Source organism: Budorcas taxicolor, chromosome 15 (assembly GCF_023091745.1).
Source record: "Budorcas taxicolor isolate Tak-1 chromosome 15, Takin1.1, whole genome shotgun sequence".
Classification (NCBI taxonomy): Eukaryota; Metazoa; Chordata; class Mammalia; order Artiodactyla; family Bovidae; genus Budorcas; species Budorcas taxicolor.
The window spans coordinates 51,652,644-51,667,428 of NC_068924.1; the positions used below are offsets into that span (position 1 = coordinate 51,652,644).

Below are 14,785 nucleotides of genomic sequence, written 5' to 3' on the forward strand. Positions count from 1 at the left end.
GCCAACATGATAGGTGCTTAGTAATTGATAGCTATTACTGTTCTACACACTCAGCAATGAAATGAAAGGGGTCTAAGGAAATGAAAAACAAAGGGGAATATCAGACCAGTCTAACACCACAACAAAAAAGGGGAAAAAGCCAAACGCCTACAGCTGACAACGACATCCATGATTCCAGCAGAACTCCTTAGCCTGACCAGGCTTCCCACTGTTACCATCATGTAAGTACTAAACTGTTCACTAGAGGCTTATTCCTTTATTTTCTCACTGGATCCTCACAATTGCTCCAAGAAGGAGGTAGGATATCTCTAATCACCCTCATTTTACAGATGATAAAAAGAAAGCCAGAGAGGCTGATGAGCTTCTCTGGTGGCTTAGATGGTAAAGCGTCTGCCTACAATGCGGGACACCTGGGTTCAATCCCTGGGTCAGGAAGATCTCCTGGAGAAGGAAATGGCAACCCACTCCAGTATTCTTGCCTGGAAAATCCCATGGATGGAGGAACCTGGTAGGCTACAGTCCATGGGGTCACAAAGAGTTGGACACGACTGAGCGACTTCACACACACACAGAGGCTGACATCTCCAAGTTAAATGATAAGCTTCCTCATTTGTAAAATGGGGATAATGATAACATTTCCTGGAGTTATAGAAAGGCTCCTGTCAGACACTGCCCACAATAGTGCTCTTTGCAAAGTGCAAGGTGCAGCATTTAAAACACAGAACCATGAAAAGGTGGTTAGGAAAGAGTTCAGTTCTAGAATAATTAAAAATCAGTACCTTGAAACAAAAACTGAACAGTTTGTACTGAGGATGGAAATGATTTTCAGATAAATCAATATCCCCTCTAACTTTGAACAGTGATAAATGAGGTACAGCAATCAAATCTGAAGGTCTAAAAGACAATGCTCAGTATAGAAATCTTACAAATGGTTGATGTGAACAATACTAACTAAAGTTTGTGACAGAGATAAACCACCAGTTCTGTGAGGTGATAAACTTTGGCAACTGAGCTTCTTGGTGAGGGGAGTGGACTAGAGAGCCAGATTCTTTGGGTTCTAATCCTGGTTCCACTACTTTAATACATATTACAAATTAATATTTAACTTTCCTGTGCCTGTTACCTCATTTGTAAACAGGGGAAATAAAATTTACCTGCCTCAGAGGATTGTTGTGAGGATTAAAGGACTTGATGTATGTAAGGTTCTTAGCATAGGGCCTGAAACATGGAAAGCAGTATCTGTATGACTGCTATAACCTAGGAGAAAGAGCAGCAAATGTAGTGAAATTGAGAAAAGTCCTCCAAGGAATTATTGGGCTGGATATGTTTGCAAACTGCAAATACTCCTATTCAAGTTCATACAAAGTTAAAAATGTAAAAAAAGAATACTTCAAAAGGTCCTATTTACTTGAATGACATGTAAAACTGATGGAGGGGGAGTTTCACCAGCCCGAGAAGCTTGTCCTGTCCTGGGCTCCGCACCTTGTTCCAAGTTTCAATTATCATCACATTGTTCTTAAGCCTTTCCAGACATTTGGAAGACAGAGAGACAGGAATCACCTGGGGAGAGGGACAACCAAAAAACAAAACCAAACCCCACATCTGAGACAAAGTATTAACTTATACTTTTATTTAACAAGCATTTACTAAAAGCCTATTTGCTATGCACAGTGGTAGGAGCTGAAGACATCAAAATAAAACCCACTCTGTATCCTCAGTCTCAAGCCATAGCCTTGTTTAGAGACAAACACATAAAGGCCAAGTTCATAAAGGCATGAATTCTCTGATGACAAAGCTCATCTAGACAGGGCTTCTGGGGCACAGGTGGGAAAAGAGGATGTTTAGAAAACTGCAAGCAGTTGAGCACAGCTGGACTATCTAGCGTGCAGAGAAGAGGACACTGGAGAAGCACAGGCAGGGTCTTATAGTCCAAATTAGGATCCGAATTCTAGCCTGAAGGCTACGGGGAATCACTGAAATGTTTTAAGTAGGGGAGTAAAATATTCAGGTTAGTGTTTTAGAAAGACCATTGCCGTTGGTACACAGAAGAAGGAAGGGGCAGCGAGAGACAAACAGGTAGGACAGTCGGCGAGCCATCTGGAACAGGAATGGGGGCCTGGATGAAAGCAGTGGCAATGGAGTAGAGATAAGACCATTTATTCCAGAGATAATTAAGTTTGTAGCATCTACTGGATTTGGTAAGTTATTACGTAAAGAAAGACTCAAAGTCAACTTCTAGGTTCTGCTTGGGTTTCTCAGTGAATTATAATATGAATTAGGGCAGATTGGAGGAAGAGGAACAGATTTGGAAGGAATAATAAATTCAGATTTGAATACATCTTAATTAATTTTCCATTTACACAACTTTATTGAATACCTGCAATTTGCCAGGGGACATGTTAGGTGCCAAGAGGAAAGGGCTCTTGAGAGATTTAGGTGGTGACGACCAGAAGGCAGCTAGACACAGAGATCTGGAACCAGAAGGAAATGCCTGGCCTACAAAGAGTGTGGATCTGGAAGTCATCTTCACACATATGAAGCTATGGGAGTAGATGACGTGACTATGGGGAAAAGAGGGTTAGTCTGGAGAATGCTACGCATAAAGTAATGAACAGGGATACTAACAATTAGAAGTAGGAGACACAGAGAAGTGCTGGGGTCACAGTCCTTTTCCTAGGGTTCCTACTAGCTCAACGACTGGAGAAGAACAGCTGTTGAGTCAGAAGGAAAATGAGAGGAGAGAACCACAAAAATCGAGGGAGGAAACAATTTAAGCAATAGCAACAAAATCTATTGAGAAATCAAGTAAGATGAGTATTTAAATCAGCGGAGGAATAAATGAGTCTAAGGAAAAATAAATGAGAGACTGGAAACAGAAAAGAAAAAAGTTTAACTGATCTAAGTCCTAGAGGAAACAGAAAGAAATAGAACTCAGAATTCAGGCAAAAGAAATAGCAGGAAACCACATAAACAGAACAGAAAGAAAGACACAAAATGTTTCAAAATGTTGGCAATGTCTTTTCTTCCTCCTATCCAATAGTGGGACTGGATCTGCACACCAGATAATGATAAAAGTGCCGCGCCCCCCCCCCCCCCCCCCAAGTCTGAACATTCTCTGTTTCCTTTACAGTGTAATTGTGATCTGGGAAACATAACTTCTCTTCCTCCCCAACTCCCACCTTCATCCTTAGTGCATATGGAACATTAAGACATGTACAAAGTTACCTGAGAAAAGTTAAAGACTGGTTTTGTTGTGCCCCATGCAATGACAGATCTGGTGACTTCTTCTGTGCTGAAGAGTTTGCAATTTAAATAAACATTGCTTGATGGTTGTTTCTCAGATTCTCCACTAACGAAATCTTTTCCATCTGGCACCATCAATAGCACATGCAATAGCAAAGCACTCTCTTCTGTTGACCCATTCATCTCATTTACCAAATCATGAGAGGCTGGCGCTGCCATGACGGTTGAAGAATTTGGTATAAAATGGCTAGGTGACTTTGGGGTGGGGAGCATCAAATTCTGCATTTTCTTTACAGTTTCTTCATAAGTTTGATTTAGGGTCTGTGGATTTTTGGTACAAGTAACATCTTGAACAGTTTCTGGCAGTGTCTTATCTGGATTTGCAAAAGCACTAAGTGGGGTGTGTTGGGTGTTGCTACTCAACTCTGTATTGACACCAGTGAAATCCTTGTTATCTAAAACAAGCTCCACAGTTACCTAGAAAACATAAAAGGAAGAAAGTTAATAGGGGTATCTTCTAGAATCGGAATCAGAATTTTGGAGCTAGAAGCAGCATCAGATTGTTAGGATATAAATTAATTCATACTCAAATATCACAACAGTAGGAACACTAATAGACTGCCTTACCCTACCAGGATTAAGAAAATCAGATAATTCATCAATAACACAAGATGAGCCTACAACATCATCTTGTGCCAGAAAATAAGGGAAATGCTCAGAAAAGAATGGAGACATACTGTAAGGACAGAATTCAGTTGAAGGGGCTCCCATTGGACAAAAATATGGGACAATTTGAGTTTCAAAATGAATAATAATAGTAGTGGGTTATAAGCTTTTGAATAATGTCAGAATCCATGAGTCCATATGACTATCAACAAATAAGGGAGAAGGGACAACTCTTCTGTATAGAATGCCAATTAATACATGCACAGGGGGGGTGGAGTTAATGGTGAAGTTAGAAAATCACATCCTTTCAGTTATCACAGTATTAAGTCATTCAGATAAACCCCAAATGGAGGACACTGTACAAAGTAACTGGCTTTACTTTTTTTTTAACACAATTCAGATTTATACAATTTTCACATAACAGTAGGATACAAATTCTTTTCAAGTTCCCATAGACTATAAATTAGGAGACACTGGAACATATCCAGGGACATAAAACAAGGTACAAGAATGTCATGGTTTAAAGGTACTGAAATCAAACAGAGTCTGTTCTCTTAGCACTGTGGAATTATATTAGAAATCAATATTAAAAGATATCTGAGAATAATCCACATATTTTCAAGTGTAATGTGACATTTACCAAGAGAGATCTTTTGACTTAGGCATCAAAAGTCTCATCAAAGGTAATAAAGTATCTTTATTATTGGGAAAAAAAAAACCCAAAAACTTTTCAGAGAGTGATTGCAGAAAAGAAAGCATTTAAATGAGAAATTAATAATAAAATGATAAATTATTATTAACAATACTTTAAACAAAAGCCCATGTATTTGGAAATGAAATGTCCACTTTTAAATGCTGGGTGTTTCTAACAAGCCATAACAAGGAAAATGAGATGGCCTTGCTTTCAGAAACAGTACAGTACTGAAAGACAAAGAAGGGCAGCACAACTGTTCCAGACGAAAGGAGATGAGACAGATACAACATTTAAATGCAACAGAGTTTTGGTTCTTGAGTCTGAAATACAAACCCAAGTAGTATTTCTAACACAGTTTCACTTATTAATGACTGTTAATGGCCTATAATCAAACCCTCCCTATTTGCTATGCAAATAAGACCATTATGTAAATTGAGGTTAATTAACTGTTTCAAGGTTCTTCCCTTTTTCAGAATCAGCTACCCTATTATCTTATGTTACATGTAAGACATGCAAGCTCTCTTACTTATCATATGAATAAAGGTAATAAGCAAAATTTAATTCATTATAAATAAATAAATGTAACAGATGATCCTGGACTGGAAAAAAATGCTACAAAGGGAAGTATTGGTACAGTTGGTGAAATCGCAGTATGACCTATAGATAGAATATAGTATTGCTGTTAAATTGATCTTCATCACTGTACAGTATTATGTATGATGCTGCCATTGTTATTAGGAAGTGAAGTGAAGGTCGCTCAGTTGTGTCTGACTCCTTACAACTCCACGCACTATATATACAGTCCATAGAATTCTCTAGCCCAGAATACCGGAGTGGGTAGCCATTCCCTTCTCTAAGGGATCTTCCCAACCCAGGGGATCTCACTGCAGGAGGATTCTTTACCAGCTGAACCACCAGGGAAACCCAAGAATAACAATTTTCCTAATTGTTATGAGGAAAAACAACACAGAATTCAAGGAGAAAGGTTTAATGTCTGTAACATAGTCTCAAACAGTTCAGAAAGAAATTGTGTATGTGTACCGAAACAGAGACTGGGGAAGGAGACAAAAAAAGAGAGAGAAGAGGTGGATAATTATAAAGCAAATATGAAGAATAATTGCTGAGTTCAGGTAATAAGGGTATATGAATTCCCTGTACTATTTTTTGCAATTTTTGTCTAAGTTTGAAGTTATTTTTCAAAGTTTAAAAATGTTAAAAAGTAAAAAAGGATGTGGGATAAATGCTGAATGAAAATGGTCACTATTTTATGAGACTGAATTACTAGAGATAATGGGGACTTGTACCTTTTATTTGAAATCCACAGCAAAATTCTTTTGCTCTATTGAATATAGACTGCAATCTATCTAGAACAGTACTTCTCTCAACAAACAGAAACAATTTCTAGTCCATCAACTCTATTTATTACTCCTTTCTGATTACAAACCTTAGAGTCCAGAATGGACTAGGAAAGCAAAAAAAATAAGACTTTGGTAGGGGAAGAATAAAGTGATATTCATTTTTTCCAATAATAAGTGAAACAAGTCTCTAAACGGTATTTATTACTAAGAAGGCCAGAAAGAGGTCAGAGAGGGCTTCCAAGAAGCAGCAGCACGAAAATCAAGAACAAAAGCATGAATGCATAAACCAGCATGAACACCTTGGCAATTCTTTACATAGTTTGACATGGCTATTAGTAGGGAAGCTGCAAGAGAGATAGCTGCAGTGGTCTGGGGTCATACGATGGGCCCTTTTATCCTTTGGGTGATAAGGAGTCATGGAAATGTTTTAAGCATGGCTGTGATGATTTCAAAAGCCCACCAGGACAATAGGACAGAGCTATACTGAAGCCACATGTTCAAATTCTTCCACCTAATGGGAATGTAAATTGGTGTAGCCACTGTGGAAAACTGTATGAAGGTGTCTCAAAAAACTAAAAATAGAACTATCATATGATCCAGCAATTTCCCTCATGGATACACAGATGAAAGAAACAAAAACACTAATTTGAAAAAATACACCCACCTCAGTGATACAAGCATTATTTACAATTACCAAGATACGAATGAAGCCTAAGTATCCAACACAGATGAATGAATAATGAAGATGTTGTATATACAATGGAATACTACTCAATCATAAAAAAGAACAAAAATCTTGCCATTTGCAAAAACATGGGTGGTCCTGGAGGGTATTATGCTAAGGGAAATAAGTCAGACAGAGAAAGAGAAATACTGTATCACTTATATGTGGACTCTAAAAATGCAACAAACTTGTGAATATAACAAAAAAAAAAACCAAACTCACAGATGCAGAGAACAAATTAATGGTGGGGAAAGAGATGGGGCAAGAACAAAACAGAGGCAGCAGATTAAGAGGCACAAACTATTATGTACAATGTAAAATAAGCAACAAGGATATATTGTGCAGTTCAGGGAATATAGTCAATATTTTACAGTCACTATAAATGGAATATAACTTTTAAAAAGCATGAATCACTATACTGTACACCCATAACTTATATTGCACATCAACTATATTTCAATTAAAGAAATGATTAGGGTAAGCTCTAAAAAAATTTCTTTCACCTAAGAAACTGATGCTTCTGAATAAAAGGAAAGAACTTTCGCTCTAATGAATTACATTCAGCATCCAGGCACAAACTCAGTCACTTCTCTCCTTGTTCACTGCCACTTCTCTAATCCTAACCATCAATCATTTCTTCTCTGGATGCAATCGATTCACTATTTTCTGCTCCTGTACCCTACAATATTCTCCACAGGGCCATCTTTTAAAATGTAAATCAGGTATTACTTTCATGTTTGTTTCAATGTTCTTCTTGGCTCTTAGGATAAAATTAAGACCTTTACTCTTACTACAAAGCTCTGAACAATATGACTCCTGCCTGTCTAGCCAATCTCCCATTTGGATCACTGTCCTGTGGCAACATTCTGTCTCCTGATGAAGTCAGCCCATTCTCACTTTAGGGTCTTCGCATGTGCCATTCTTTTCTCTGGAATGATCTTCCTCATGCGTTTAACTTGGTGGTCTCTTCCTCTCATTCTTCAATTACCACCTAAATGTCACCTCCTTGGAGACATCTTTCCATCTCCTATTTCCTCCCAGGTACTTACAATCATATGTGTGTGCATGCTAAGTTGCTTCAGTTGTGTTCGACTCTGCAACCCCATGGATTGTGGTCTGCCAGGCTCCTCTGTCCATGAGATTCTCCAGGCAAGAATACTGGAGGGGGCTGCCATGCCCTCCTCCAAGGTATCACACAGCACACCCTTTAGCTTCTTCACAGAACTTGTGTTATCCTATTTTAACATAAGCTGCAAAAGTTAAGATGCTGATCTTCTCGTTCACTGCTACATTCTCAGGCCAGGCCAGTAACACATGCTCCATAAATGCCTGACTACCTGAATGTGTATCAACCTACCTTGATGGGGCCAAGAGGAGTCTGACCATTCTCCTGTTGTACTGGAAGCTGGTCACTGAAAGAAAGCAGCTCAGACTGAATGACAGTTCGTAAAGGAAGTGATGCAGAACCAATGACTTCTGGCTGAGAAAAGAGGGAAAGAAAAAGTTTAGGTTAAATTAAAGAGGAGCCACAGGGACTAAAAAAGACAACATATGATGACTTATAGAGGAATCCATCCGTTATGAAGTCAATCAGTTCAGTTCAGTTCAGTCACTCAGTCGTGTCCGACTCTTTGTGACCCCATGAACCGCAGCACGCCAGGCCTCCCTGTCCATCACCAACTCCCGGAGTTCATTCAAACTCAAGTCCATTGAGTTGGTGATGCCATCCAACCATCTCATTCTGTATCGTCCCCTTCTCCCTCTGCCCTCAATCTTTCCCAGCATCAGGGTCTTTTCAAATGAGTCAGCTCTTCGCATCAGGTAGCCAAAGTGTTGGGAGTTTCAGCTTCGACATCAGTCCTTCCAATGAACATCCAGGACTGATCTCCTTTAGGATGGACTGGTTGGATCCCCTTGTTGTCCAAGGGACTCTCAAGAGTCTTCTCCAACACCACAGTTCAAAAGCATCAATTCTTCAGCACTCAGCTTTCTTTATGGTCCAACTCTCACATCCATACATGACCAGTGAAACCATAGCCTTGACTAGACAGACCTTTATTGACAAAGTAATGTCTCTGCTTTTCAATATGCTGTCTAGGTTGGTCATAACTTTACTTCCAAGGAGTAAGTGTCTTTTAATTTCATGGCTGCAATCACCATCTGCAGTGATTTTGGAGCCCCCCAAAATAAAGTCTGACACTGTTTTCATTGTTTCCCCACCTATTTGTGATGAAGTGATGGGACCAGATCCATGATCTTCGTTTTCTGAATGTTGAGCTTTTAAGTCAACTTTTTCACTCTCCTCTTTCACTTTCATCAAAAGGTTCTTTAGTTTCTCTTCACTTTCTGCCATAAGGGTGGTGTCATCTGCCTATCTGAGGTGATTGATATTTCTCCCGGCAATCTTGATTCCAGCTTGTGTTTCTTCCAACCCAGTGTTTCTCATGATCTACTCTGCATGTAAGTTAAATAAGCAGGGTGACAACAGACAGCCTTGACATACTCCTTTCCCTATTTGGAACCAGTCTGTTGTTCCATGTCCAGTTCTAACTGTTGCTTCCTGATCTGCATATAGGTTTCTCAAGAGGCAGATCAGGTGGTCTGGTATTTCCATCCCTTGAAGAATTTTCCAGTTTATTGTGGTCCACACAGTCAAGGCTTTGGCATAGTCAATAAAGCAGAAGTAGACGTTTTTCTGGAACTCTCTTGCTTTTTCAATGATCCAGCAGATGTTGGCAATTTGATCTCTGGTTCCTCTGCCTTTTCTAAAACCAGCTTGAACATCTGGAAGTTCACGGTTCATGTACTGCTGAAGCCTGGCTTGGAGAATTATAAGCATTACTAGCATGTGAGATGAGTGCAACTGAGCGGTAGTTTGAGCATTCCTTGGCATTGCCTTTCTTTGGGATTGGAATGAAAACTGACCTTTTCCAGTCCTGTGGCCACTGCTGATTTCCAAATCTGCTGGCATATTGAGTGCAGCACTTTCACATCATCATCTTTCAGGATTTGAAATAGCTCAACCGGAATAGCATCACCTCCACTAGCTTTTGTAGTGATGCTTCCTAAGGCCCACTTGACTTCACATTCCAGGATGTCCGGCTCTAGGTGAGTGATCACACCATCATGATTATCTGGGTTGTGAAGTTCTTTTTTGTGCAGTTCTTCTGTGTATTTTTGCCACCCCTTCTTAATATCTTCTGCTTCTGTTAGGTCCCTACCATTTCTGTTCTTTATTGAGCCCATCTTTGCATGAAATGTTCCCTTAGTATCTCTAATTTTCTTGAAGAGATCTCTTAAGTCTTTCCCATTCTATCGTCTTCCTCTATTTCTTTGCATTGATTGCGGAGGCAGGCTTTCTTATCTTTCCTTGCTATGGTTTGGAATTCTGCATTCAAATGGGTATATCTTTCCTTTTCTCCTTTGCTTTGCACGTCCCTCCTTTTCACAGCTATTTGTAAGGCCTCTTCGGACAGCCATTTTGCTTTTTTGCATTTCTTTTTCTTGGGGATGGTCTTGATCCCTGTCTCCTGTACAATGTCACGAACTTCCATCCATAGTTCATCAGGCACTCTATCAGATCTAGTCCCTTAAATCTATTTCTCACTTCCACTGTAGAGTCATAAGACATTTGATTTAGGTCATACCTGAATGGTCTAGTGGTTTTCTCCACTTTCTTCAATTTCAGTCTGAATTTGGCAATGAGGAGTTCATGGTCTGAGCCATAGTCAGCTCCCGGTCTTGTTTTTGCTGACTGTATAGAGCTTCTCCATCTTTGGCTGCAAAGAATATAATCAATCTGATTTCGGTGTCGACCATCTGGTGATGTCCATGTGTAGTCTTCTCTTGTGTTGTTGGAATAGGGTGTTTGTTATGAACAGTGCGTTCTCTTGGCAGAACTCTATTAGCCTTTGCCCTGCTTCATTCTGTACTCCAAGGCCATATTTGCCTATTACTCCAAGTGTTTCTTGACTTCCTACTTTTGCATTCCAGTCCTCAATAGCTTAATTATTTGACTGAAGCAGCTCTTAAGTGGGAGCCCATATTCTGCCATTGTGGTCTCCCTTTCGGGTTTCACCACTTCTCCGTGAAAGATTAGAGAGCATTTCAGGAGTCAGAAAGAAGTTAGATTTTTTTTTTCTGTTTTTAAGAGTTAGTTCTTACAAAAAATGTTTAACTTCAGTCTTAAAAATAAAAAGTGCAATTAAGATGATACAAATGTTTGCCATTAAAACTAGGAAAACTATTAAAAATATACCCAATACTGTCAAGGTTATGGAGAAACAGAGGCTGTCATCTGTCTGAAGTTGGGAATATAAACTGGCAGCATTACTTCTGAAAGGAAATTTAGCAAAAAATTTAAAAAGCTTTTAATATTCATATTCTTTGGCCCAGTTACTTCACTTCTGGAAATTTATACTGAAGAAATAACAATACTTGGTAATTTTATATGCAATGTATATTTTAAAAGTTACAATGAGAAATGATTAAATGTTCAATAATCAGGAATTATTCATTATACCACATTCCTAGAATGGAATACATAGCTGTTAAATGATTTTTACTAAAATTTGAAATAATATGAACAATTTTTGTTATGTTTAAGAGAAATAGGGTATTAAGTTATATACATATAGTAAAACCTCCACATATTTATAAAATTATGTGGAAGAGTAAATATGTATTTTTGAAAAAAATGAATAAAAATGCTTAAGACAATGTTAAATTAAAAAAAGGATAAAAGTTACATATAAAATTATCCTAATACTGTCAAAGATTTATACATATATTGTATTCATTTGAAGAAGATAAAAATGACATACATAAACATTAACAACAGCTATTTCTTGGTGATGAAATTATAGGTGATTTTTGTGTTTTAAAAATATTTTTCTATTAAAAACATAATTCTTTATAATTAGAAAAAGCTATTAACTACTGATTCAATGCAAATATACTGAAATGCTTATAGAGGCTGTCTTGAGGTTAAATTACGTTTTTCCCTCTCCTCCTATTTTGGTGTATTTTCCAAAATGAACCTATATTATTTAAATCCCCTGAAAATACAAACAAAAAGAAAATAAGGTGCATTCTTCATGCTAACCATACCAAAGAGGTCAAATGTTATAAAAACTACTCTTTTAATTGAAGGAAGTAAAAACTGCTCATAATTATTGATTTTTGTTGTACCAGCTGCAAGTGGATTTTATAGAGCTGGAATTAGCTGATAAAACTGCTACCCACAATATATTATTTTGGATGTGGGGTGGATATCTTATATATTCTGTCTGAAAAAAGAAAGCAGAGCCTCAGATTAAGGCTACTATTCTGTATCAATCCAAATAGTCAACTCTCCACAGCAGGGAGCACAGCAAAGAGCTTAAGAACTTAGGATCTATAAAGACTTGGAATAGAGTCCTGGCTTTGTCTTTTATTAGCTTTATTATTCGGGTGATCTTAGACCTAAGTTATTTCACTAAAGATGATGATGAAAGTTGCTCAGTTGTGTCCGACTCTTTGCGACCCCATGGACTATAGCTATATAGTCCGTGGAATTCTCCAGGCCAGAATATTGGAGTGGGTAGCCTTTCTCTTCTCTAGGGGATATTCCCAAGCCAGGGATCGAACCCAGGTCTCCTACATTGTAGGCGGATTCTTTACCAGCTGAGCCACAAGGGAAGCCCAAATTGAAGATAACAGGTACCTAATTCAGACTTGTTTTAATGATTAAATTTGATAGTATCCATGCAGAGTCTTTAGCATAATATCTAGCTTATTTAAACAAATTTAAAATTATAATAGACAATAATTCATAAGTATTACTATTGTTTGAGCCTGGAAGAATTTCTAGTTTAAGATACGAGCGCAATTTTAAGTATGCTCCAAATCCTGGTGTGACTAAATGGTAAGGCAAAAGTCATAATCACTTGAAGTACCTTTTTCTGTGGGGCTTTCTTTGTGTAAATTTGGAAAGTAAGATTGGAATTCCACCAGTGTTTGATCATTGGGCCACCAAACTGTACTGGAAACACAGATCTCTGCTGGAATTTCACCACTGTAAGAAGAACCAGACACATAAGCACATGTCATACCATCCAACTAGAGCCATTTCATCAATTCATGCCTTGATACCACCCACCTCTCTTTCAAATCTAACTAAAATCTCTTTTAGGAATCCAGTCAGTGTAATTTCCCTGAAGTGTTAGGGTTATAGGACTTTGTTCCTCCCACTGTGATGAGTCACTTCAAGCAGTCAGCCGAGAGGCTGAGTAGAGGGAGCCGTGGAAGCCCTGGCAGCAGTGCTGGCCCACGTTTCAGGGCCCTATTGGTAGACCAGTGCTCCTTAATTGAGATGCGGGCTTTGTGACCATGATCTTGCGGTGCTCAACGGAAATGCCAAACATTAGTTATGCTTGGAAAGGACTTAAAGAGCAACTGGGTGAAGATATTGATTCCAAAGTGAAGGGAAAGGTCTTTCTCAAAGGAAAGCAGGGTGTTTGGTTTGATATCCCTACTGCATCAGGAACAGAAGTACAGGAAAAGTGGCATGATTCACGGTGCTGGCAGCTTTCTGTGGCCATGGAGCAACCAGAGCTGGAAGGACCATGGGAAGGATATTACAACTTCTGAGGACAGAGGGAAGGCAATTGAGGCTTCAGGGGACAGCATGAGGCTAACCAGGGTGTCAGGGAACAGGGGAAAAGAAGTAGAAGCTTCAGAGGACAGCGAGCAGGAGGTGGCTACACAAGTAACAGATTCCAAAACAAAGCCGGAAGCAGAGTTTTAATAAAGCATTCAGACAGTACTTGGAAGTAGAGGATTTATTTGGCAAAAACAGAACAATGTTCAGAAACATGGAACTGAACATTATTTTTCATACAAAGTTAAAAGCAATTGTATTTCCTTCCTGACCACTTTCCCAGTCCCCATCTCTTCAAGAGAGATAAGCTTCATCTAAATTATTTCATATGATTGATGACAGCCATTTGTAACTTTATTGCTATTTCTATCTCGGGTATTACTTTGGAAAAGGGGTAGAGACTCATTACATATTCTAATGTATTGTCTACAGATTATAAAGTCAAGTCAAGGATATATTGGAAAAGGAAATGGCAACCCACTCCAGTACTCTTGCCTTGAAAATCCCATGGATGGAGGAGCCTGGTAGGCTATAGTCCATGAGGTCACTAAGAGTCAAGACACGACTCAGCAGCTTCACTTTCACTTTTCACTTTCATGCACTGGAGAAGGAAATGGCAACCCACTCCAGTATTCTTTCCTGGAGAATCCCAGGGACGGAGAAGCCTGATGGGCTGCCGTCCATGGGGTCGCACAGAGTTGGACAAGACTGACGTGACTTAGCAGCAGCAGCATCAATGCTCTATCTGCTGATACTTAGACAAAAATTTTTTATTGAAGGTAATTGTTTTACAGAATTTTGTTGTTTTCTATCAAATCTCAATGTGAATCAGCCATTTTAAGTTGACCTGTCTTTATACTTAGAAATGTCTCTTAATAGTAGACTTCCCTGGTGCCTCAGATGGTAAAGAAACCTGCCTGCAATGCAGTAGATCCATGTTTGATCCCCGGATTGGGAATATTCCCTGGAGAAGGAAATGGCAACCCACTCCAGTATTCTTGCCTGGAGAATTCCATGGATAGAGGAGCCTGGCGGGCTAAGTCCATGGGGTCACAAAGACTTGGACACAACAGAGCGACTATCCCTATAAGACTGAAATAACAAAGACAAAGAGAAAACCCTGGGTACAGTACAGAGAGGATAAGGAGGGCTACGCTGTTCTGCTTTGCTATGAGAAATAATCAGTGTCATGCATATGAGCACTGGATGTGTAAAGAGACATACCATACACTTCACTGGGTGTAAGGTATGGCTTAGTGTTTTAAAAGACAGGTTGATAGGTAGTATAATGAAAGAAGGGAGATGGCTGGACAATGAGGGATAAATGAAGAGAAGAACTGAATCAAAAGCTATGATAATGAAAATGAGTTTATTTTCTGACTGAAGCCTAGGGGACTCCTCTTGTCACAATTGGACAAGTGTGATGTTCATTTGCAGTGTTGGGCAGAATGGAGTCTGTT

General features: G+C 38.9%; 1 protein-coding gene across 2 annotated transcripts in view; it reads right to left on the bottom strand.

Annotated features, from left to right (window-relative positions):
- C2CD3 (C2 domain containing 3 centriole elongation regulator) overlaps window positions 1-14,785 on the bottom strand; it is a 120,645-nt gene that overhangs the window by 65,867 nt on the left and 39,993 nt on the right. For both annotated transcript variants that reach the window (XM_052652422.1, XM_052652423.1), the window contains 4 exons: window positions 12,622-12,740; window positions 8,043-8,165; window positions 3,226-3,720; window positions 1,409-1,560 (listed from right to left, as the gene is read on the bottom strand). In XM_052652422.1, the coding sequence (XP_052508382.1) occupies window positions 1,409-1,560; window positions 3,226-3,720; window positions 8,043-8,165; window positions 12,622-12,740 (889 nt within the window). The remainder of the gene's footprint in view (window positions 1-1,408; window positions 1,561-3,225; window positions 3,721-8,042; window positions 8,166-12,621; window positions 12,741-14,785) is intronic.